We start from the raw sequence: 24,881 nt of genomic DNA on the forward strand, positions 1-24,881 counted from the left end.
AAAAAAGAGGTAAGAGACTGTTCGTATGGCCTGGAGTGTGGACAGTGTGTAATTTATCAATTGAAAAAATTATTTGTCCTTAAGGAGAACTGAAATGAAAAGCTGTAAATTAGAGCCTTTAGCTAGGATCTCATGTGGAGGCAGAATGTGTATTCAAGACAGAAGCGGCGCTTAGGGAACAGGTATTTCAGACCTATCTAACGCAATATGCTTCAGTGAGTCAAAAAGCTGGAATCAAGGAAAATGTTCAGGCAGAGCAGATACTGCAAAGAGGTGGCAAAGCCTCAGCATTACATGGCCCAATGGCAATTCTGTTGCATTAGGTCTATTTTGCTACTTTAAAACAACTTCCAATTACACTGCAATCAAAGAAGAAATCCCCTAAAACAGCAGTTCTATTTCATCAGAAATGTTCCAGACCAATATGCAGTAATTTAATCAAATAGAACTGAACTTCAATAATAAAACCTTTGCCCTGAAGAAAATATCAATAGGCAAATGCAGCATTTGCAAGACACCTTTTGTGCCCATGGGAAAAGACCAGGATTGAGGATAGTTTTTAAATTTTGACTGTCGCAACTTTTTTCTGTGACCTTTCATAAGACATCCCACACAGGTCCACAGCTCACTTAAGATTTAACAGAAGAATACATTTGCACCATGATTTTTCACAAGTGGATCCACCTGCAAGATGCTCACTAACTATGGGCTGAAAGGGGAGAAGTCGACAGACCACACCACAGGAATTATTTCAAATGAAATCATCACTAGTGGGGAAAACAAACACAGAGAGACTACTGAAAGAATCAAATCCAAAGGGTCTTAATTCTTCTGCAAACACAGTTTCAGCCAAGTCCATGGAAAGTCATTCTAGGAAAAGATAAGCAAAAACTAAGAAGGGGCAAAATTTGGGCCAGAATATATAGAACACTGTGACAAATCTAGGTGAGAAAGAGGAACCCACCAAGGGTGAGGAGATGGAGGGAAAATACACTGCGAAATGCACGAAAGCTTTCCTTAGGCCAGACCAAATGAGAAAGAATGCATATGCCACACTGCCTGAATGCCACCCACTTGTCATTTGTTCCACGGGCTTCCTCTATGTTTAGCAGCTCTGTTCCAAAGTACAATCCATAGCTGGAATAAGCTCCCCATCACAGGATCCACTGATACAATCAGAGAGGGGAGGGAGCAAAAGAAATATGTGTCATTGAATGTATGAAAGTGAACAAGTTATGTAAGATAATACAATCTGTTTGATCCAAATATTTTACATTCAGCATCTATAGAAACAACTTGCAAGTGATTATGTACGAACGCAGATTATAAACCACAGAGTTGGTGCTTGCCAGAAATGAGTGGCAGCACATCACAGGCGTTAGTGCTCTGCTGCCAAGAAACAAGCAGCAACTCAAGTCCCAGTTTTCTGAAACAGATTTCATTTTGCAAAAATAGCTTTTGTACAATCAGTTCAGTTTTATTTATCTGCAATATCTTGTGACCGGGTCGCACAGCAATCTCTGGTGTTGCCAGACCTCTGCCTACAAGGGGTTCCAGGAAAATCTTTGGTAGCATGAGCTTTTTTAGCTGCATTTAATTAGGCACCATCTCTTGCCCTCAGGGTACAGCTGCATTAGACAGACCCAGCCAGATGTGAACTAGCTCCCTGCATTCTCCAAGCTGGTCAAGTGCAAGCAGATCCTGGTCTGGATGTCAGAGGGCCAGTGTGGATGCACGACTCGGCAGAATCAGAATCAGCAGGAGAGGTGGGCTCTGTCACTCTAAAACTCACCCCTGGCTGGTTTGAAGGCTGGGCATGGCCTGATAACGGGACTCAGAAGTCAGCAGTACTCAGGACCCTCCTCATGTGTTCAGCCTCATGAGCTCTAACACATACCTCCTCCTCAGTGCTCTAACAACTTCCCTTTCTCTAGTTTCTGTAAGGCTGTTTGGTAGCCACGGAAATCTCCAGGGAAGTTCTGGTTATATAACTCATCTGTACTGTGACAGCAGAGCCCTCAGCCTGGGTGCCTGGACATCCCACAGCACAGTTTGGGAACACTCAACCAAAGGCTGAGGGCCACTGGCTTTGTGGTGCAAGTCAGAAAATGGAGGGAGGTGGAAGAGGCAAAACAGTCAGAAACTTGCAGCCTGTCTGTGTTTGGACTGAATAAGTGCAAATTTAACATCTTTTACCCACTCAGCATATGCACTGCAGCCCATTTCTGTGTTTTAGCACAGGCACAACTAATTTTTAATAGCTACCCCATCTGTTGTCTCTCTAAGCTGCATAACTGCCTCAGACAGCTCTTCCAGCAGCAGCCAGGCAAACACAGCTGTTAATATCCATGCAAATTCCAGAATGGGTGTTCTTAGCTCCTCTGAGTGGGGGACAGTATTCTGTATGTCTTTTCCATGTTGCATCCCACTTATTGAAATGCTGGAATCTTGAATTATCTCAATGTGATGAGCATATGAGTGCTGACAGAAGATGGTGGCTCTCACTGAGCATGTATTTATGGCAAGTAATGAGGCTGTGTGCTGCAAGGCGATAGGCTCACCCCTAACAAATGAAGGCAAATAAAACAGGTACTTGGGGTTTGCTGCTAAGAAGGACATACAGTAAACAGGAAAACACACATATGTGTCAGTGAAACCGAGAGGGGGAATGTACTTTGACAAAAGGAGGGACGGCTCCATGTCTGATGAGGCAAGCAGTCGTACTGGTGAAAGGAAACCCTGCACAAGCCTTCTCAGATGCATCATTTGGAGGAGGCTTATGCCTTCTAGGCCTCTTAAATACTACAAAGGGTTGATTCACTTGTAATAATTACTCTGCTTCAAACTTGAGGCCTCCTGCACAGACTCCAGAAGAAAACCACATCAGTGGCCAACTCTGTTGTACTTGATATACCCAGCAGAACACACTCTCTGCAGATGAGTCTGTTTTGGCAAGCTGCCGTGGACCCAAGCGCAGGGGCAGCTCATGTGACCGAGGCCCCAGATGTGTCCATGTCTTACACATCCCTGTGAAACCAGGGGCAGTCCGTGCACCACTGGATTAGGGACAAGGATGGTACAGTTGGTCATGTACCAGGTACTCAAGCATCCTATTTTTTCACCATCGCTAACACAATCCCTCTTTGTCTCCAGCAGGAGTTTCACCCAGGCAGAGGCAGCAGGGCTCATCCTGGCCACTGGCATCGGTCAGTGCTGCCAAAGCAGGCTCACAGAAACCTGGACTGCTTCTGGCCAGCACAGCTGGCCAAAAGAGAACCGTGCTAGCTGGATGGTATTCCTGAGGGTATAAACTGTCCCAAACCACTTGCTTTCCAGCAGTGAGCCCCAAAGGTGAGTGCACCAATCTTTGTTTACCACTTATTGCAGTTTCCAGCTCAACTTCACAAACGTGTGTGTTTCAAATGGGCTTTAACCAGTATGAGAAGGCTTTTCCACCTGAGTGTTGTTGTTACTCTGTGGATTTATAATAGCACTGTGTGTCCTGTGAGTAACACTGACTTCTCCGTAAAGAGTTAGTCATAGCATTGTTCACACTCACAAAGTATTTTGGAATTTGGGGGCTTCGGCCCTATGTTATGGCCCTCTTTATACCCACAGCTTTATTGTGCAGTAAACCCAGCAAGAACTTTGTACAAACAATCAGAAGCCTAAGGCTTTCCAAACAACAAATTCTGCCCTACTTTGATCTAACTGCTGCAAAGAAATTGTGGTTTCCTGACATCTGGGAATTAGCAAGTAAGCCAGGGCAAAAAACATGCCTGCAAGTCCACAGCGCATGTAACAAACTACGGCCATAATATCCCATAATCACCCTCACAAACACCCAACCCCAGAAATGCAGTGTGCTTAGCATCCTTATCTTCTGTTGGCAACAATGGGGGCCAGAGAGTCTCAGTGTTTTCCCTCTGCTGACTTAATATTTAAAAGGACAGCTGCTCCAACTGTATCTATCCATCCTTACCTATGTACATATGGTCACAGTTACAAGTATCCTTCTCCTTACAATTCCCCCTGAACAAGAAAGGTGGCACTTTGCTTCCCCTGACACACTTGCAAGAGCACCAGCCAATCCTGAACTAGAGCCAAGTCCCGCAGGGGAACCCACCAGAACTGCAGAGGTTCCTCCTGTGCCTTACATGAGGCTTCTGAGAAAAACACAATTCTGTCCGTGGCTCCAAATGTGCCACAGACAGGCAATGAAAAAGGCGCTTGTGTCTCCATGGCAGGGTTCCAGCATCCTGCCCAGCATTTCAAGTGGTCTCTGTGCTATCAGTGCTGATAAGGAACAGACCAGTGATAGCCTATTGAAATAGAGAGAAAGGACCTCATTGACTTCAGCAGGCCTCAGAACAGGCTCAAGTGTCCTCTCCTGACCTCTCCCAAGCCATCTGGGAAAATGGCTTATAAGATTTGTCTCTGCCCACAGACAGCCCACAGATCCAATATCCCAGTCTGGATGGGGGGAAGTGGCTGTTTTCAAGTCAGACCACTTTTTAAATGCTAGAACAGGAGGGGCTCAGAGCTGAGTTTTTAGACATCTCAGATGTCAGCTACATTTCTGTAGCATGACACGTGCCTGTTGCCAGTGGCAGGTCTTTTCAGGAAGTCTTGTACTTGCTGGTATGTATTGTTTACAACAAACAAACTCACAGCAGAACTAACCAACTACAGCACACCACATTTTGCACTGACCCTTTGCATTGACATTTTGCACTATCAGGAGCAGAAAGGATGGACCACCTCACTTCCACCCTACCAGAAGATTGTGCACTGCAGTAACTTCTGGACAGAAGGGAGAGAGCAGAGGTTGTGTTGGTTGTGAAAAGCCTGAGAGGAAACTGAAGGACTCTGATAGCAGTGCCACTGTCCTCTGCTGAGAGCACTCATTCCACATGACCATTTCCCAATTTCCATGAGTTCAGCAATTATTTTTGCAATATTCTCTACCTGTTTCTCCTCCTTCTGTTTTCACCCACCCACCCTCAAGCTACCCTATCTGCAAATCCTCATTTACTTTAGAAATCAGAGTGAGCAGCCTTGAATTCTAGTGCCTTCAAAGCCATCCACTGAAAGCTCAGGCACACCTGCACAGTGTCAGAAAGATCTCACACCCTTCAAGAGGCACCAACCCCATTGTCTAAAACAGGCCCTGAAGTCCAGATTAGGAAATACAAAACAAAATACCTACCTCATAGAGAATATAGAATGAGAATATAACAAACATATATTTACCATTTCATGCTTCTTTTAGACATGAAAAAACCCTGATAACCATTCTATGGACACTGCTTTACAAAAGCAAATGGAAGAATCACTCTTGCATTGTGCCAAGGGAGATGAAAAGATTACTCTTACTTTTTCTGCAAAGCAGTGGCAGAGTTAACATCAGGGATTTGTTTCCCATCATTCTTCTCCTTCCTTTTTTATGAGACTATCCAGGGATATGGTCACAAAATTAAATCAGCTCTGTGGGGAGGCTTCATGACTGGCCACCACTTAGAGGTATCAGCCATTGTTCCATACCTGTTACTGAGTCAGTAAGGGCAGATGGAGGGAGGGCGAGAATTAAAGAAGCAGAGCACTAACCTGTCTCCAGTTAGCGGCATAATGACATGTGCCTGGGTGGAAAACACGATAAACGACAATCTCATCTTGGGGCTTTAAAAAAGGGAAAGAAGGCAAAAACACATTTCAGAGAAACATAGAGATGCACAGCATTTCATTCACTTATTCAAGTCTCATTCACATGATCTTTATCCTCCAGCTTCTTAGGAATATACTTTTGAACTGCAAACCCAAAATGAGAGGTATTAAAGCATTTTTGCTCATCTTCTCCTGACCCAGATGCTCAAGGAACAAAGCAGCAGAATTGTTACTCTCTCATATGACTAGTCTCCAGTGATGTGGCCACCCCATGGACAGAAGGTAACACACATCCTTTGGAATTGCCAGGGCCACTGGTATAATACAAAGGCAGGGATACCACTCAGTTCCCTCTTCCTCACGGTACCAGCTAGACACAGTTCCCATCTTTGAAACTAAGCCCATCAATTTCTCCTCTCCTTTCAGGATGACACAATGTCTGTTTCCAACCCTGCTTTTTGTTTATCAAATCCTCCCAGTCACAGAAGCAGTGCCTAGTGACTGTCTCAGCCCCAAGAAGGCAGCATGCAGGGTCTTCCAGAGCGAGACTGGGTTTGTTTCTCTGACCAGAGTTATGAGACTTGAAAACTTCTTTCCTAAAAGCATCAAGGGAAATGTCATTGTAAAAAGCAATGCCGTCTGAATTGATTTTATTAATTAATTCAATCTTATTTTAAAATTTATTTTTAAGAAGGTCACCTGTCTCTTTGCACAAGGTTACAGGGAATCATATCTAATTAGCAGTGGAAAACACTTAGGAGTTGCCTGATGCTCTAGAGGCCCAAAACAGAATTTCCCCAAGGTAAGTTGTAACATCTCTCCTTCATGATTTTAAATTTTATTCATCACAGTTTTAATTTATTCACTAACTTTGTAATTTACTGTATCTGAGTATCAGCATTAATTAATCAGGTTACAGTTAGTAAGGACTTAACCCTTGAAAAGCTGAATGACCATATGTTTTCAGTTCACTGATTTCAAAGATGCAACTTAAAATTATTGACACCAAGGGAATATTAGTACTGCAAGTCTGCACAGAACTGCACAGACTTTGGATTTAAGATGCAAGCTTGCAGTCTATCCATAATGGCTCTACATATCAAAAATTGAGAGGCTGTAAGTTAAATCAGAATTGAAACCAAGGGATTATCACCCTTTTGAGCTGCCAAACAAAACCAAGTACTTGCAATCCCAGCCTCTGGTAATTGCATCACTGCCTACCAATTACCATGAGACTTCCCTGCTGGAGATGCATCCCTACATGCAATACCCTTCAAGTTATGTTTTAGCCAACTTCTCTTCAGGATCCCCACAGAACCTTTCTCTCCATGCCTCCTCTGTGAGCACTCAGACACTGGGACGGGAACGCAGCCAGACCTCCACACAGTTGTTGCAAGAGGGAGTGTCACTTGGCTGGAGAAGATGCTGAATTGAAAGATTTCCACTGAAATCTTTCCACCCTCTCAGCGGGGGCAAATGTTTTACCACTTACCCAAAGAAGTCCTGCTTTGGTATCAGGCTCTTTTATAGTTTTTTTTCCTCCTGTAATTCCAGAGCTTACAAAACAACTTTCAAAAGTTTCTGTCGCCCCCTGGACAGAAGTTTTATATAAGTTTACAGAAGATTTGCTTTTGACAAGATGAAAAGAATCAATATTTAATTGTAAAAGCCTGATTGTATGCTTTTTTTAGCAAGCCAGGATTACAGCTGCACTCTGCACTTGGTTTTCCTTAGCAAAACCTACCACCCCATCTCTTCCTTTGTGTGGTGGGGGATTAATTTGGTTTATTCTGGATTTTGTTGTAGGGTTTTTTAAAGCAAAGCACTGCAATCCTCAGCTGCTTGTACAGATCAGTCAGCCAGGATTTACAGCAGCTATCTCAAGAGGAGCTGGACTTGCCCGACAACACTGCTGACAGTAAGGAAGTTGATTATATGTCAAGTACAACAAATGCACTGTTACATGGCATGGGCTTCCTCTGCATTTGAACTTAAACACTGCTCTCTCTTCCTTTTGACCCGCACTATATATTTACACATATGTTTACACGTGCTCAAGACTGCTGTTTTATACAGATCTCCAAACTTGGAATTTGAGCAGTACTCCATCAGAAATTAGGCACTTGGTATATTGAAAAACAAGTTCAAAAAAACTCAAATCACGTCTGAGAGTTATTTAAGAGAGTAAGTATTTAAAGACACATATTGTCACTCTTTTGCTGAGCTCCAAGCACAAGAAAATAAAGTAAAAGTTTCCAATATATTCCAGCAATTTGTGTCTTAGAAGCCAAACTTTTAATGTGTTTGTGGAACGTATCCTCTGAGATTGCAAAAGACCGAGGCAGGGGGGAGTGTTTAACACAGCCCAGAATTACTCCAGCATCACCTCTGGTGTCACAAGCAGCACCACGCACCTCACAAATCTTTCTGTCAGCTGATTTACAAAATTAAATATCTCTTGCCAGTTCGTCGCCACGCTCCCAGACCTAGAAGGGAAAACCAGAGCATATCAGCGGCCTGATCTGGGGTGACATTTCGGGGAGAAACTAACAATATTCGCTGTTCCAGACATCTCGAGGTACCGCCAGCTCTCGCTGGTAAGTTTGTCGCCCGGGCCCCGCTCACCCCTCGCCCTGAGGGCCATCGCGGCCACCGAACTTCCCCACAAATGCTCGGCCGCCGCGGCGGAGCGGACGGCAAATGCTGCCGCCGCTCGCTCTTCCAACGTCTCCGGCCGCAAACGCACCCCCAGTGGAAGAACTTCCAACGGCCCCTCTCCACATCCCCTCAGGAGGATTCTCGAACTTCCCGCCGAGCCCCTCTCGATGCGTTTCCCGCCGCTTCCCCTCACAGCACCCCCTCCCCCCACGGAGAGCGCGGCCCCTCAGCGCTCCACGAGCCCCCCGCGCGTGCGGTCCCTCAGCCCCACACGGTGCCTGAACAAAAAGCGGCGCCGCCGCCCTGATCCCCGATGGCGGCGATTCCCCCATCCCCGCCCGCGTCTCCCTCCCCGCTTACTTGTCCAACACAAAGTACAAATCGAAGGCTCCGTGGCACGATGGCTCGCCCGCAGCCGGAGCGGCGCCGGCGTGCAGCGGCAGCAACAGCGGCAGCGGCAGCAGCAATAGCAGCAGCAAGGGCACGGCCCCGGCCATGGAGCCTCCGGGCGGCAAAGAGCGCAGGCGGGCGCGGCCGTTCTGCCTCTCGCCGGAGTGGCCGCCCCTCGCCGCTGCCACCGCGGCTCGCCCGGTCCGGCACGGCCCTCCCTCCCTGCAGCGATGGCTGGGGCGGGGGACAGGGCGGGCGGGCTCGCACCGCCCCCGCTCGCCCGGCCCGTGCGTCCCTTTTGCGCCCCGTCATCTGCGTCAGGCGCGCTTCAGTTCATGTTGCTGCCCGCTTTGTACGTGTGCCAGAGAGTAAGCCCCAAATAAATTTTATATTGAGGGGGTTGGGGATTGCACAAACACCACAGAATTGTGATTTTGAAACAAAAAAAAGCCCCGTCCTAACGGTGATCATGTGTCTCCCACAGGCTATGGAGCTGAATCAGACTCCAAAAAGGATCTTGTTCGTCCCTCCTCAGGAGGAGCTGGGGACGTCAGAGTCATCCTGCTGGAGAGTTTTCCTTTCATGTCACTTCATCCCCGTTCCTTCTGTCTCTGGATGGTTCGCTGTAGCCAGAGTGCTCTGACCTGACACATTTGTGTCATAGTGCCTTCTCCATGCCGATCCCAACGCCAAGCCAAGCCTCCCTATGATGCAAGTTGGAAACTTAAACAAAGCCCGTGGACCAGCAGTGAATAATGTCATCCAGAGATCTAGCTCACAAAATTCTTAATGCCTTTGAGCTAGCAAGGTCAAAAGGTAAGCAAGCGGTGTTTTACAGTCCCTGTGGATTCACAAAACATGGGAGATTAAGGACAGAGCAGCCTGGGCTTTGCCAAAGACCCAGCCAAAAGAAATGCTGTGCAGAGGCATGCGAGACAACAGAGGAAGCTTGCTGAGCTTCCCAAAACCAGCTGCACTCCAGCTTTCCAAGCTGCACAAGTCCACCCCAAGCCCCAGGAGCTTGCCTTGCCTGGGAGTACGTGTCATGTTAGCCAGATGTTGGAAATCTGGCCTCAAGCACATGTGACCCAGTGTGTTTGGAACAAGCCTTCACCACCACTTCATGCTTTACTTGTTTCCAAGTGTGTGAATTCCTCTTTTAGCCTGTGGTTTCTGCTGAAGAAGCAGATAAATCATGGCTGTTTTGCTGGAATGGCTGGGTGAGAGGGAGCTAGGCACATAGGGAATACAGGGCACTGGCTCATGGCTTTTTGGCTTCATTCACACAAGGGCTGGAGCCTCATTTCCCGGTTCTCAGAACTCATTTGCTGATGCTTGGCTCTCTCCCCACCCTCTTCTAGCACCATAGTGCTGCATAAACCTTGGCACGAGGTGCCCAGCCCTGTGAGGCCAGGCATTTCTCCCTGTGTGCACACAAATCCTCAGGAAAGCAGCCTCCTGAGCCTGGTATCTTCATGATATCAAAGGAGCCCGATGGGGCATCAGCAGCTTGCCAAAAACCATGTTGCAGCATGCTAAAACAAAAACCATGTTGCAGCAGCAGGAGGGGACCTTGGCTCTTGGCTCCACCAAGGGATGCAGGCCAGCTGCAGACCTCTGCCCCAACCTCAGCTGAGTCTCCCTCAGCCTCTGGGTGTTATTTCCACATTTGGAGCAGGCACAGCTTGCCCTCACCCCCCATCTCACCTGTCTGGAATCAAGGTCACTTGCATGAGGACCTCTTTTACATTGGCTTGTGCCTGGAGGCTGGAACAGCAGGAAAACCAGGGGAACCAAGGAGAAACTGCCCTCAGTCATTTAAAACAGAATTCTTAAAAAATACAGCTTCAAAGTAACCCAACTTTCAAAGCAGAAGTTTTCACGTGGATGGCCAATGTGCAAATGAATGCAAGGTCACTGCCAAGGTTTAGTGCAAAGAAGATAGTAAACAGAAGATCTTACAGCGCCTTTGGGGTTATACAGTTCCCTTCTTCATCTCCAGCACTTGCAGATGATTTCCCCACATGTTGTCCCTTAACATCCACTCACTCCCATCCTCTTTTTGGCCCAGGCTGGTCGGAAAGACCTCAGGCAAATGGTGCCAAAGTGAACTTGTTGTATTAGGGGAGTGAGCAGTTGGAAGGAAAAGTCATCCTTGGTGTAATCTGGCTGTGAGCCTGGCCCTGCCCTTGGGTCCTCAGGAATGCTGCAGCAGAAAGGTTGTGCCTGGGGGGGGAAATCCTTCAGTGCTGTGGTGAGATGACCTCAGGACTGGAGCCAAACAGTGCCTTGATGGCCACACAGGCTGCCTTTTGCATAGACTACAGAGGGTCAGGAGGGCTTTGTTGCTTGATAAACCCAGTTCAGGTCCAGGGTACTTCTGCCCAACAGCTGTAAGCCAGCCTGCTTTCTTCAGGGTGCTCAGTGATTGCCAGCATTTGGAAAAATGAAATTTGGGGGTGTCTCTGTGTATGGCTGCAATGCTGATTAATTAAATCTCCTTTCTGACTCAGGTCTGGGATTGTCCTTCTGCTAGATCATCCAGGAGCAGCATGGAATGGGACAGCTTCACAGCACTGGCACCAGCCAGCACTTCCTGAGCTGTGCAAACCCAAGGACAGGTGATGATGATGGGAAGCCTTGAGCCAGGGCAGCTCACAGGAAAATATTTTTCTTCTCATCTCACAGGATATGAACTTCACATGGAAATCTCATGCTTTGTACAAGGAAAGAGAAACCAGAGGGACTCCAGCAGTTATACAACATGCAAGACCTGTTTGAGAGCTGCCTCCTGAAGGATTAGCTACAAATCTTTGTTCCCTTTACAGCTGTAGCCTTGTATCTTTGTGCATCCTGTAAAGCAGTGTAGAAATTAATAAATAAAAAGGACAGTGTTAAGTAACACAGGAACTCTCGTGTCTATGTGCTATTGCCTGCATCATCCAGATGGAAAGTATCTGTCTAGAGAAATCTGGGAATTATGCAAGCTCAGAATTCTGAATAGCTTGTCCTTTCCAACATCGTGAAACATTTGCAGTACCCACTGAAAATATGCACAGAAACACGGGGGAAAAAACCCCTTCAATTCCAACAGCCAGGAAACCTAAAGACTAGTGGTACATTGGATGAGGGAAGGTATAAATGCAGGAATATGGAGCAATGTCCCTGCTGTGTGCATGCTGACTCATCCCTAAGGATCCAGGATCATCCCTGCTGCTCCCTCCTGTCTCAGCAGAAGTGGAGCAGGTTCCGTTGAGGTTCTTGTGATTCTCTGCTGCCTGATGCCCTGGACAAGGCACAGAGCTGCTTGCTTCCACTTTTCCAGAGCCGTTTGTTTCCACAGTGCTCGGACAAGCAGAAGGAATGAAAACAAAGAGGGAAAGATGGGCTGTGCTGGTGCAAACCGCAACAGCATAAAAATAAATCACTCTTGGCCTAGGAAAGAAAAAAAAAAGCAGGACAGAAAACATGGAAATCCCACTCTGGCCTGAGAGCTGCTGCTGGCTCAGAGCAACGCCCAGGGATCACCGGGGCGGGGAGTTTAGCACAACTCTAGAGTTGTAGTGACCCTTTTTGTTATTCTTGGGAAACAACAGCCTGGCCAGAGGAGACAGAAGAATGGAGCAGTCAGGAACTCTCCCTGCAGAGCAGTGCAACCCAGGGAAAGGATGACACAATTCTCAGTAGTATATGGAGAAAAATATTTTTTAAAAAAGCACAGGTAGTGATTCAGGAGTCATCCAGCTTGTGACAGTTTTATCACTGACTCCAGAGGGACGGGTTCAAACATTTCAAGGGTGCGTTCAAACAGAAATGTCACTTGTGTTCAGTTTGGGGTCACACTGGAGGAAAAGGGGCTGACATTTATCCATCTGGCCTGGCCCCTTCAGTGCTGCAAAGGAGAGCAAGAGAGAGCACTGTGTCAATTCTGTCCTCCCAGGCCTAGGAGAGAGAGAGTAAGAGCAACTGGGAGGCTGAGTGATAAAACAGCTGCTTGTACCACTGTTTGGGGGCAAGCAGGGCAACATTTATGCAGGGCCAGCGGGCTGCAGCAGGACATCGTGCCTGAGCCACCATTGGATCAGCAGTCCAGAAAGCAGATGTGCCAATTTCCTGTCCTTGATGATGATGGGCCCTTAATTACGCCAGAGCTGTGGCAATGTCCTTTCTTGTGTATGACCCCTAATTTGGTTTCATGAAGTCATCTGTGCCAGGTTCTTCCGGCTGCAAGGCTGGGGTGAGTGACAGTCACAAAGAGCTGCATGCTCTGTGTGCCCAAACACCTGGCCTGTGCTTTGAACAAACAAAATTCAACAGGGAACAGCTGGGATTTGGGTCAGTTGCTTGGTTTCCTTTACCTCTTGAAGGTTACCGTGCCTGCTGACAAGGGGCTGTGTGCTGGGGGGACGTTCCAAGACAGGTGTAGGCACTCAGCAGAGAGTAGCACTTAAGAGAGGCTGTTCACTCACAGGGGGGTGAATTTTGGAACACTCCCCTTTGTTTTTTCACCAGGGAGATTCCCTTGCTGGTATTGCTCCTGATGCTTTTTTCAACTTTTCACTGTTCCTTTCCATGGTTTTTGCAAGTTTATTTTGGTTTTTTCTTTTCCCTTTTGTTCCTCCTTTTCTTTCCCCCTCACAATTTGAGGAGTTCCTCAATTTTGAAGATTGCCAGAGGAGCATTTATTTAGTTTATGTATTTAAACAGAGGTTTTGCTAAGTTTTGGAGAGGCTTTTTGGATGGCATTGTGGGATTTTTTTTTCCACTTTTTTCTTGTGTAACATTTTGAGGAAGATTTTTGGGGTTTAGAATTTTTATTTTATTTTTTTTCCTTCCCTTCTTTTCCCCAGGAGCTCTTTGTGGAAGTAGACATTTGTCTTTTCATGTAGATCCTGCTTTGCATGGGTGGGATCACTGCTCCTGATTGCTCCTGAGCCCAGCTGCACCCCGCAGGAACTGTTTGTTGTTCCCTTATTGTGGGATTCTGATTATTGTACCAGCAGCTCCCATCTCTAGGATCCCCAAGCCTGGGGACCATCTGGGCTTGCTGCTTCTACTGGTGGAAAAGGATGGTGCTTTGGCGTTTAGCACAGAGGTAGTGTGGAGGTTTGCAGGGCAGTGAGAGGTAGAGATACTGCTCCCAGGACATCAGGGATGTGCAGCAGGGGCTTAGTGGCCACATGGTACCTGCTTCTTCCTATGTCTGGTGGAGCAGGTGCTGTCCTGAAGGATGTGGTGCTGGCACAGGTGGGACTGCGGTCTGGCCTGTGGAAGCCTGGTGGAGGAAAGAGCTAGAGAAAGAGGGTTTGGGGCTCTATAGCACCAAGAGGAGCAGGTGGAGAGATGCCAAAGTTTTGGTAGAGCTTCTGCAGTGACCTGCCTCAGATAAGAGCCCAGGGCATATAGGATGAGGGCTGGCTGGAGGCAGTGCTACAATGAAAGGGGATGGAGGCTCCACAGTGAGGCTAGGTTGCAGCTTGTGCCACCTGAAACCTGGAGAAGGGCTCTGACCCAGCTTTCTGTAGTAAGTGAGGAAAGGAGCACTGGGGAGTGAGGCTTCAGGTACTGGGCATGCAGAGGGGGAAGACTGGAGAGTTCTTGGGAGGGGTCAAACAGTTCCAAGGAATGCTTGAGCAGGTCCTTGTGGCATGGCCAGTGTGGGAAGAGCAGAACTTCCAACTGTCCCTGCTGGTCTAGGCTACCATGTGGATATCTGGGATCACTGTGAGAAGGATTGCCCTCTGTGAGCACAAAGCTCTTCAGAGGCAGGCTGGCTGTGTGCCTGAGGCTGGGAGAGGCATGCAGCAGGGTGTAGGGGAACTTTGTCACCACATAGCTAGAGCTGAGCACTGGGGCAGGACAGCCAGAGTGGCGTGGTTGAGATCATAATCACAGAATTTTCTGGGTTGGAAGGGACCCATGAGGAACACTGAGTCCAATTCTTGTGTAAATGACCCATATGGGGATGGAACCCATAACTCTGGCATTTTAAGCATCACACTGCCAAGAACTGAGCTAACTTTGGAGTTTTTTAGGCCTGACTAGATTTTTGATCTTGTCTTGGTGTTGGCCATGCTTTGAGCAGGAGGTAAAACTATCCAAGGTAATTTCCAGCCTGATTGGGTGATTTTGCTTTTTGCCTACAGCCCCTGCACTTGACAGAGAACAATAATGTTCCACTGGCTTGAGTAATTTCAGGTTAATGAAGATTTGTACACCAAAATCTCTCTAGATTGTCTAGAGAATATGCTTGGGGAAACATCATATTCAGAAGGTAGGATGAGATTTTTATTGCAGTCAGTTCCTGGTTCTGCTGCTGTCAGACCACAGGGCAGGAAGGCTGCGTGTGGGAGTATTTGCTGGCTGACTCACGGCCCTGCCTGGTTATTCACTAGCCAAATTGTACCAGTGACATGGCATACGTCAGCCTTGCCCTGTTTGTGTGAGCTGCTCCCCTGGCTCCCTATATGGCAAGTTTCTGATCATCAGTGTGACTGTGTTGGCCTTAAAACAGGAGTGAAGCAGTTGGGATGTGTTTTATCTGACTGGTGCTTACATCTGTGTGACTCTGAATTACGTTTTTCTCAATTTCTCCACATGTGAAAAGTTTAACTTATATACACTCGTGTCCTGTTGTCTGTCATCCAAGGTTTTATCCTTTTTTCTTCTTCCTATGTTTGGGCAGTTAAGATGGATAGAGGGGAAGCAGTGTTGACTGGACTGCAGGCATCATTTTCTGCAGTGCTACTGGCAGAGCAACAAATGCTACAAGGGCAGGAAAGGTCATGTCCCTTCCCCCAGGGACAAGCTGGTGAAGCAGCTTGGCAAAGACTTAGTATGTTTTCATGGATCAGCTTAGTGAGGTGTAGAATGTGGTGTGCTTGGCATTGCTTTTGGGGAACAGTTAGACTTGCCACACAGTAATAGCCACAGGAAGAGAGCTGGGGTACTAAACTGTAATCCCCCATGGGGCAGTATTTTCATGTTCATATTAAACTCTTGTGCCTGTTAGAAGGCCTTTTAAAGGAAATGTTTTGCTCAGCAAAGTTAACCAAGAAGCAAAATAGCTTGTACAATGGTACCATGGCACCATAACCCGAGATACCTGTAGTGAAGCATGTTGAGCAGGGAGGGCCTTCAGTCCCTGCTGAGGATATGCAAAGACGTGGTTTAGGTCCTTGGAAAACTCATTTCATGAGTCAGAGACGGTGATGAGTCGGTGTGCATTCACCTGGGCAGCTCATCTTGTGGCACAGACAAGCCATGGTGCATGAACTCCTCAGTAGCTCCCTGCCAATCCTGTGCTCTCCCTCTTCCTCTACTCAGGAGCATTTACTTGTTTTACTTGCTGTTCCAGGATTTTGTGTTCCTGCCCTCACAAGAACCATCTGCACTTCAGAGAATGAGCCAGAGTCACCATGGGCTTGGAAAGGTACTGAATACACAGAGAACAAAAGAAATGGGAGATGATGTGAGCTGGCAGCTGCAGTGAGTGGGCAGATGTTCTGAGTAGACAGGGTTTGTTTGGAACCAATCTAGTGCTCTGCAATTAGAGTTATGCCCTTAGAAATAAAGTTTACTTGGGAACTCATCAGCAAGGATCAGTGTGCCAGCAATGTTTGTCTGCTTCAGGACTGTATTGTAATCTCAGCCTGTGTTGTCAGCACCTTCCCTGTTACCTGCCTGCCACCTGAGTGCTTGCTCAGGCTGGAAGCATGGGAAATGGCAGTCAGTTCTCCACAGTTTGGCTGGGAGAGGTGAACAGTGTGCACCCCTGAGTTTGCTGTGCTCAGCATATTTTGTCCCATTCGTTTTGGAGCTGCTTTGCAGGCAGCAAGTGCAAGGTTGGCCACAAGCAGGAGTTACAGAGAGAGTATAGCTACTCTGAGCTAGAAACATGGCAACTGTTCATCAACGCTATCTGTCCTTATCTGCAGGAAGTAAGGAATGAACCCCACAAATCCTGTCCTATAAATCAAACCCTTCTAAGCTCAGCTCTCATGAGCCACGTCACAGATCATGGATGAGCAGCAGGGAAAGGTGCAGCTGAGTCACCAGCAGGGAGTCAGCACCTTGCTGCCTCAGGGGAACTATTTGTACACACAAGCATCAGCTTGCCCTGTCCTAGTCTTCAGTCACACTCTACACACTTTCCCAGGTGGGCAGATGACAATAGTGCAAGGTGTGACACTGGATGTGCAGATTAGTAACATGTTTGAGTGAGAATGCTGAGGGGGAGCTGGTGTTGTCTGAGGAATAAACAGGAACATGGATCTGAGAGATCCAATTCCCCTAGAAATTGCTAGGCAGTGTGGGCATGTGTTAGCAAGACTGAGGGGTCATTGGTTCCTTGCAGCTAGGGCAGCAAACCTTGGGGGTTAATATTCACTTTCCCAGTTTCACTTGTACTAGAGTCTCCCAGTGTGATCACTGGGGGAAAGGAGTATTGTGGGGAGATGTGTGGAGCATAATGCTGCATCCTGGCAGCACCTGTACAACATTCTGAGGGTCTGAATACATCACTCAGACTAACCCTCACCTGTAACTGGAAGTCAGCATAAAAATAATGGCAATTTTTGCTGGGGCCTTGGCTTGGGTTCTTCCCCCTGTCCCGCCTTACAGAAATAAAGTGCCATCTCTGTTGCTGAGTGATGAGAGAGTTCCCATCTTTGGGTGGACATTTTAGGGGTGTGCAACAGGAAGGCTCAACTTTCTGTGCCTTGTTTGTAAAGTTCCTAGGCATCCTGGAATAAGATGCATAACAAGAAACACCAAACAGAACACTAAACCCCCCCTCAAAAAAAACCCTCAAGCAAAACAGGCAAAGAAAACCCCCTCCAAACCAGTTTTTCAGCTGTTGTGCTGAGGGAATTTTCATTCAGCATCTTGTAGGCAGTGTTTCATGTCTTGCAGAATGAAAGTTACTGAATGTAGCTCATCAAGGCAGAATGCTGTGATATAATTTAGAAGCTCATTAGAGATCATAATCACAGTGACAGATGTTGGTGGGAAGTAAGAACCATCACAAAGAAAAATAGAGAGCTGTTTGTCATGAGGATACTAGATCACATGGGGGGAACATTTTCTGAGATATCCAAGGGATTTGATTATCACTTGGAGGTTTCCATCCAGGTTTCTTAGTGTATAAATTGCTTGGAAAATAAGACTGAAGCACTAAAATATTGAAAGACCTTTTCAAGACTTTGCTTGTAAGAGCTGTAAATTGAAATTGTGTCTGCTAACCCAAGTTGGAGTGGGGCATGCCCTTCTCTTGGGTGAGCTGTGCATACCACAGCATCTCAGAGCGTCAAATGGTGTGGGATGGGAGCTGTGCTGTGAGGTGAGAGAGCTGTGTCTGGGTAAGGAGCAATGGAAGCAGCTAAATTGTGCAGGTAGATGGAGCATGGGCTGGAGCTTGGACTGGAGCTTAGGCTGGTGGCATGTGCTGCAAAGAAAAAGGCTTTTAAGGGCAGGCAAAAGGTGTTACTTGTTCTGTTACTGAGGTAAGCGTGATATCATCACCCAGTTTGGAGATGTGCACTCTTCATTTGTTCCGCCCATTTCCTCTGGGTTGTATGCACTCTTCCTTTGTTCCACCCACTTCCTCTGGGTTGCACCATCAAGATTGAGACAGATTCTGCAGATCTTGTGCATGAGGAATGACTCAGATGTGGGTGCCAGCGTGAGAGGCTCATGCGTGCACAGTTCCATGGGGACAGAGCAGAAATCCTGGTCTGTCAGAAATCCTGGGTGGCAGGGCCACAGTGAGGGTTGAGCCCTCATTGCTGTTGCTCCTGTGTGATTTGGAAGTGCAGAGATGGAAAGGACGCTGGTGGCCAGCCTTGGGAAGTGGAACTGCAAGGCCTCAGTAGTGGAAGTAGGTTAACAGAATCGTCATTGGACTCTACTGGCATGTGGGCTCACGGGGTTGTGAAGTCACCTGAAGGAAGCATTGCCCAGTAACAGAAATCCCCTAGCAGAAAATGAGCTTTTGTTGCTGCAGTGCTGTTCTTCTGAGGTGTTCCATCTGCTTTACAGAGAGTGTCTGACTGAGCACAGCAACGCTTCTGTGAGAACAGCATCTCTAGTGACAGCTTCCAGCTGTCTAGCAGATGAGAGCACCCAGGTGTCATGGCAAACAGGGAAGGAATTATAACCATCCCATTTTACTGAGAGAGGGATGCTCCTGCAAGACAAAAAAAGACCATCTAGTTGGTCTGTTTTACAGCTGAATGTCCTTAAGTAGGCACAAAATATGAGGTTGTGCAGTGTGCTATAGGTTCATACAAGCAAATATAAGAGAATAAGTCCAAATGGTTGGATTGATTTTACCTTTGGAATGTGGGCTAAGCCATTTTAGACCATTACTCCGAATGATCTTTAAACTTTTATGTTAAAAAGAGGAGAACCCAGCAGGACCATCTTGGGGCTCAGCCTGGCACAGCCATCCTGACTCTTGGTGGCCCTGGCAGGGCAGGAGGGGTTGCCATGTGCCACAGAGCACAGAAAGCAGTCAGAGCCCTGAGCTGGTGCTGTGGCACAGATGATCTCCATAAACTGTGATGACATTAATCTAATGTATGCATTCTCCTACAAATGTGAATACCAACAAATACAAATCCCATGCAAATCAGGCACTCAGGCAGTATGTGCAAGTGGCTGAACATCTGAGGACTCAAATATTATATCAGAAGTTGTTTGCAGGCGTGCCTGTTCCAAAATTTGCTGTTACATCGCCCTTCTGTGTTCCCATGGGAACTCTCAGGTGAGGGAGAGATGTAGTCCCTGCTCCCCTTCAGCTAAAAGATATTTGTGAAGTAAAACCTGGCTTCTCTGCTGGGTTCCTCCTCCTTCCCCAAGCCTGCAGCTCCTTCAGATGCCTGGCTACCTGGGAAGACTCCCCCAGCCTCTGTGGTTCCCCCTTGGAGTGGGGGAAAGGTGGATGTTAAGCATTCCTAAGTAAAGGAAGCGGTATCCTCTGCCAATTGGCAAAGAGCAGGTGCTGGCACTAAACTGCAGGAGAGAAATTATTCACTCTCTCTACAGGAGTGTGTGCTGGGAATCCCTCTTCTAGTCCTTGCATGGCTCTTCCAGCTGTGTGTCCCAAAGGGGCTGGGAAGCTCCTTGGGATGGTGTCTCTTGGATGAGAAATCTTTGCATCTCTCAACTGAATGAAGAAGGAAGCAAAGGGCAGATGAGACCTTTGCCAGAGGCTGCAGGAAGGGAAGGAGGGAGTGAATTTATTGCCCCTCAGCCAGTACCATGGGGTATTCAGGTTGCAACAGGAAAAGAAAAAGGTGGGAACAAGTTTGAAGTGTTTAAGAACACCAAGTGTAAACTCCATAGTTCATGTTTTGAGGTTGTTTTTTTTAGTTGCTGGGGAAAGCTCAAGAGTCTGGATCTCGTAAAATGAAGCCTGATGTATTAGCAGCATTCACAGAAACACCCCAGGAAGAACAGGGGGAAAATAACTCAGCAGCTCATGTACAGGCAGTTAGAGGTGATGCAATCCAGGTGGAGGGACTGGGGTGGAGGGATGTGGGCCTCAGTGAAAATAAGTAATAGGAGAGGCAGAAGGATGTGGTGTAAATACCCAATTGCTCAGGTTATTCTTTCCTCCTGAAACCATAGTTGCTTGTGCAATCAAAACAGGGGATTTAGGAGAGGGAGCAAGCCTGTCCAGAGGGTTACATCCCACATGAAGACTGTTCTCCCTTGAAAGGCCAGATGTTGCAGTGGCACAGGGAGACTGCTGATGGGAGCTGTGAATGGCCCTGGAGAGGGGCCTGTCTTGGCAGTGGCAGTGGGTGCTTGCCTGGCTCCAGAAAGCGGCACATCCGGAGCACGGGAGTATAGCTTGGAGGGGCAGTTGGGTTTTCTCTGCTGATCTAGAGCTCACAGATATGATGAATGATGTACCATGAAACCTCTTCCAGATTTCCCTTGACTATCCCCTCTGTGCTTTCTGCTGCTCTGAGGGTTCCAAGGCACTGCTGACTTCTGTGCTGAGAAAACATAATTTGGTGTCTCTTTGGCAGTGGTAAATTGTGCGGGCTGAGATCACATTTACTCTTAGCTGAAGCCTGCAAGTATTCCATGCATAGACCTCTCTTAATGAAAAGCCCCAACCTCTGCCAGCAGGTTAAGAGGGCCAGCAACCCCTGGCATGTCAATAAATCTTTGTCCTGTGCTTATCATATCGCCGGCCTGCTCGTTCAAGAGGGATTCACAAAAGGTAATACAAGACTGACCTTTGCTCTGCCATAAATGCGGGTGCATGTGAACCAGCTCAATCAGCAGGCTCTCTTTTTGTGTCCCTTCACTCAGGGTAGTTTGTCTCACCCGGGAGCTGCAGGATCGCTACAGCATCCTGGCAGCACACTGCGAGATGCTTGCCTTTCCCTGTCCCCTCCTTTGTCAGCTCCCTCGGATGGCTTTTCCCAGGCCTCCCCTTTTTGACCCTGTGGGACTGTTTTTCCCTCTCCCCGTGACTTCCTGTCTTTCAAAACACTTTTTAACTTTGACAGTGTTGATTTTTACTGTAGCAAGGGAAAAATGTGGCTTTTTTTGATAGCCAGATTGCATGTTTGTTCTTTTATTTTTGGCTTCTTAGAGCTTTTTGCCACTTCACACTTTCTAATTGTCTCTTTTTCTAATCCAGGCACTTATGCTCAAAGCCAGCATTTCTTATGGCAATTTTTTATCACCTGCTGGCTAGGACAGAATAGAAAAAAACACCAGATTCTGGCTGAAGCACCTACAAAAGTAGGAAAACATAAAGACTTATTTTAAGGATTTCATCTGTGCTAGAATGGAAAAAAAAACCAGTGTTTAGAGGTGAAAGGCCTGGCTGCATGCAGAGGTCTGGCTTAAGCTTTAGAACGGAGTATCTCTGTAACTTGAGAGGAGGAAAGTGGGATCCTAGTCTATGTCACAGGGGAAAAAAAGTACCAAAAAAGAATTGCTTGGGCTCCCAGATGGTTTACAGCTCAGGTTAATGCATTGGGGGCTGGAAGGAGACAGGAGGTGATGAACAGGTTTGATGTGCAAGGGAAGACAAGCAGAGGGGGTGGTGGGCACAAAACCCTGGTGAGGGAGGTTGTGCTTACTGAAATGGGATGCTGCAGTGCAAGACTGGCAAAGAAAGGAGCAGCAGTTCTTAATCTCTTGGGAAAAAGGCATCTGTGTGTCTTGAATAACACTGTCATGTCTAGAGATGGCTGAATTTTTTCAGGACCCTGTAGGGTGACAGTATTTTGCTGAGACTGTGTGCAGGGAGTCATGGGTTCATTGTTGTTTTTAACAGCATTAGTTAAGCAATAGACTGGAAAACCCACGTGTTTCTTGGAGGCAGTGGTATCAGTGCCCTCCTCCAGAGGTTTGCATGGATCCCTGGTGTTGCCAGGAGCTGTGGGATGCTGAGCGCTGGCTCTGGGGATGTACAGGAGCCCTGCTTCTGAGGCAGGAGTGCTCCAGAGTGACTTGTAAATGGGCTTGGTAACTCCCACATTCAGTCTCTATGGACACTGATAAGCCAAAAGATAGAGACAATGGTGGCAACAGATAATGTTAAAATGTTTGTTGTGAATGGGGAGGCTTAATGCCTAGCAGCAACATTTTGGAATCCTTCAGCACAGCAAGATCCCAGGCAGAGATGACAAGCTCTCTGCAGATGAGAGGTGCACCCAGAGTAGTGCTGCCGGAGGTGGTTAATGGAATTGGGTGTTGATTCCTGTTTACCTGCTGGTGCTGGCTCTGGAAGGAGGGCTTCTGCCTTGGCTGATGGGGTCTGAAGCCTTCAGTAATGCACAAGTGCTCCACGTGAGCCCTGTGCACTGCCCCAACACCTCAGTGTTGGTGCTGCCAGCCCTCCTGGGAACAAGCCCCCAGTCACAGCTGGTGGCTGAGCCTTGGCTCACCAGGACCGATTCCAGCCCAGGTCAGAGTTTGGCAGCCACCATCCACCTTGGACCACATGTCTGAAATCCTCTCTTTCCTTCCCAGCTATTGTTTCTGAGGGCCTGTTCACAAAAGCTTTGTCCACGTGCTTGCTTTGCAGTAGCCTGTGAGCAGAGGCAATTCACCCATGTTCCCTGGGAGGCTATTCCTGGCTGAACAAGCTTTGCTCCATGCAACTGATCTGTTTAAGTGCACTTCCTCTCCTTGCTTTGATTCCACTAGTCAGGCTGTAGAGACAACCTCTGTCTTTTTTCTGATTTGGGACCCTTGCGTAGGTACATAATGTTCCCCATAGTATGTCCTTTAAAATAGATAAAATGCCTTTTGTGAATTGCAATTTAGATTGATTTTGATAGAGAGGATGGCAGAATCATATACAGAAGAAAATAATCTTTTAAAATGAGAACGGAAGCAAATACAGTTTAGTAGTATACTCAGTACAGAATGAACAGCATATTGTATGTGCTGTGTTAGAGGTATGTTATGAATAACAAAAGCACTGGAGCATTTACATATTTGTTTTCAGAAATCCTGGCAGTTGGATTTCACCATTCTGCGCCTCTTTGCCAGAATCACTAAACAGTGGTACATATGGCTTCTGAAGTACCATATGCCGTGGAAAATGTTAGCTGATGCCTATACTGATGCGACACGCTATAGTCTTTATTTAGATTTTCTTGCAGTTTTGAACAAAGAATATTAGATCATGCAAAACATTGTGCAAGCAGTATGTAGTAGTACATACAGAAAAGCATAATGCATTGTACCCAGAGAAAAGCCAGCTGAGAAAATGTGAAGAAAGGGTGGTGTCGGGAATTAGAATGTGCATGTGCCAAGAAGTGCATCAAAGGGTGGGACATGGCTTTGTGTGGCCAAGGCAGGAGGTTTTCCAGTACTTGAAGCAGAGTCAGGAGCCAGAGCTCTGTGGATGTGCAGGTTTTGAATCAAGTGGTGTTTCTAAGAGATGCTCCCTGTTACAAGAAGTAGCACTCAGACTTAAATCTAGGTACATGCTTGAAATCCTCAGAGAGCAAAGGAAACCATGTGCACGAGTGCTTTCTTAGAGCCCTCCTTGTTGGAGCAGGGATGAATTTTCTCTCTCCCATATCATTATCTGAAAATAATGATGATGAACACAATGAGTTTTGCAAGAAGCATCTTGAAAACAAAACAAAATACAGTTCCCAACATAGCAACTGCAAAGTCCAACCTGGCACTAAAAAATTAATCCAGGCTTTTGTTTTGACAAGTTTTCAAAGCACTTTTTCCCACCTGCTTCATCTGTCCTCACTGTTACTGCTCTCACATTGCTGATGTCAGTGATAGTGCCAAACGCTGAGGGGAGCCTGGTGTTGGGGCTGTCAGGAGTAGCCAGAGGAGAAGGTGACCCTGAGGGGAAGGACAGTCGGGAGGTGTTTCTTGCCACCAGGCTCCCTGCTGGAGCAGTGCCCCACTCTCCCCTTTCTCTTTTCTTCTGGCTCCTCTGTGTGCAGACCACTGCTCCGTGAACACTTAATAGGCTTAACTTTAAGTACTGGAGTAGATCCAGTGGGATTACTCACGTATTTAAATAAAGGTATAATGTTTGGAGAGGAAGGAGAAGCATCGCATCTCTGTCTCTTGATTTGGCTCCTGCTCTTAAAGCCACCCAATTCTAGTATCTGAGGATGGGAGGTTATGGGGTTCACATAGCCTCTGCCAGAAGTGTGTTGGGGTGTATGTGGTACAGCAAGCGTTAAACCACAAAAAGTAGGAAACTGGGGAAATCTCTTATAATGTGCAGACATCCGTTAGTTAAGGCTGACCAGCTAACCAGAACAGAGACAAACCCAGCACAGAAAGAGAAGGTGGATAAGGCTCAGTCCAGAATGCAGCCAGAGCAGAATGGCTTCCTGAGGAGGTGAGAGCAGAAGGAAAGGGCTCACAGCTGAGCTGTGCCACAGATGGCCAGGCAGAGGATGTCAGGGAAGCCACTGCCTGTGGGAAGAGCACGTGTGGTGTCAGAGATGGGCTCCACCGTGGAACAGTTGTGCTGACCTGGGAGGGCTCGTGGTGTACATGGTGATTAAATAGTACGGGTAATTGCAGAGAGGCCAGTCCTGGGGTAGAAGCCTGTGATTCCCTGCCTGGCTCAAAGAAGCATAAAAGGCACTACAAGCTGCCACTGGTCTTTCATGGTGCAAGCAAAAGTAATGGAACATTTAAGAAAC

The 24,881-nt window shown here is 47.2% G+C and overlaps 1 protein-coding gene and 2 long non-coding RNA genes across 3 annotated transcripts in view; 2 read left to right on the plus strand and 1 right to left on the minus strand.

The window, feature by feature from the left end:
• ANTXR2 (ANTXR cell adhesion molecule 2) overlaps positions 1-8,976 on the minus strand; it is a 79,525-nt gene extending 70,549 nt beyond the window's left edge. Inside the window, exons 1-3 of the mRNA XM_063415019.1 lie at positions 8,683-8,976; positions 8,079-8,150; positions 5,608-5,679 (exon numbers count right to left, since the gene is read on the minus strand). Coding sequence (XP_063271089.1) covers positions 5,608-5,679; positions 8,079-8,150; positions 8,683-8,819 — 281 coding nt within the window. The 5' untranslated portion in view covers positions 8,820-8,976. The remainder of the gene's footprint in view (positions 1-5,607; positions 5,680-8,078; positions 8,151-8,682) is intronic.
• On the plus strand, positions 15-8,063 carry LOC134559816 (uncharacterized). The gene is made up of 5 exons (XR_010082591.1): positions 15-1,766; positions 3,157-3,351; positions 5,786-5,946; positions 6,381-6,466; positions 7,471-8,063. It is a non-coding gene; the product is annotated as an uncharacterized LOC134559816 (long non-coding RNA).
• On the plus strand, positions 8,122-11,596 carry LOC134559814 (uncharacterized). The gene is made up of 3 exons (XR_010082588.1): positions 8,122-8,261; positions 9,197-9,528; positions 11,226-11,596. It is a non-coding gene; the product is annotated as an uncharacterized LOC134559814 (long non-coding RNA).
• Positions 11,597-24,881: the final 13,285 nt, after the last annotated feature.

The sequence above is a fragment of the Prinia subflava genome, chromosome 18, assembly GCF_021018805.1.
Source record: "Prinia subflava isolate CZ2003 ecotype Zambia chromosome 18, Cam_Psub_1.2, whole genome shotgun sequence".
Classification (NCBI taxonomy): domain Eukaryota; kingdom Metazoa; phylum Chordata; class Aves; order Passeriformes; family Cisticolidae; genus Prinia; species Prinia subflava.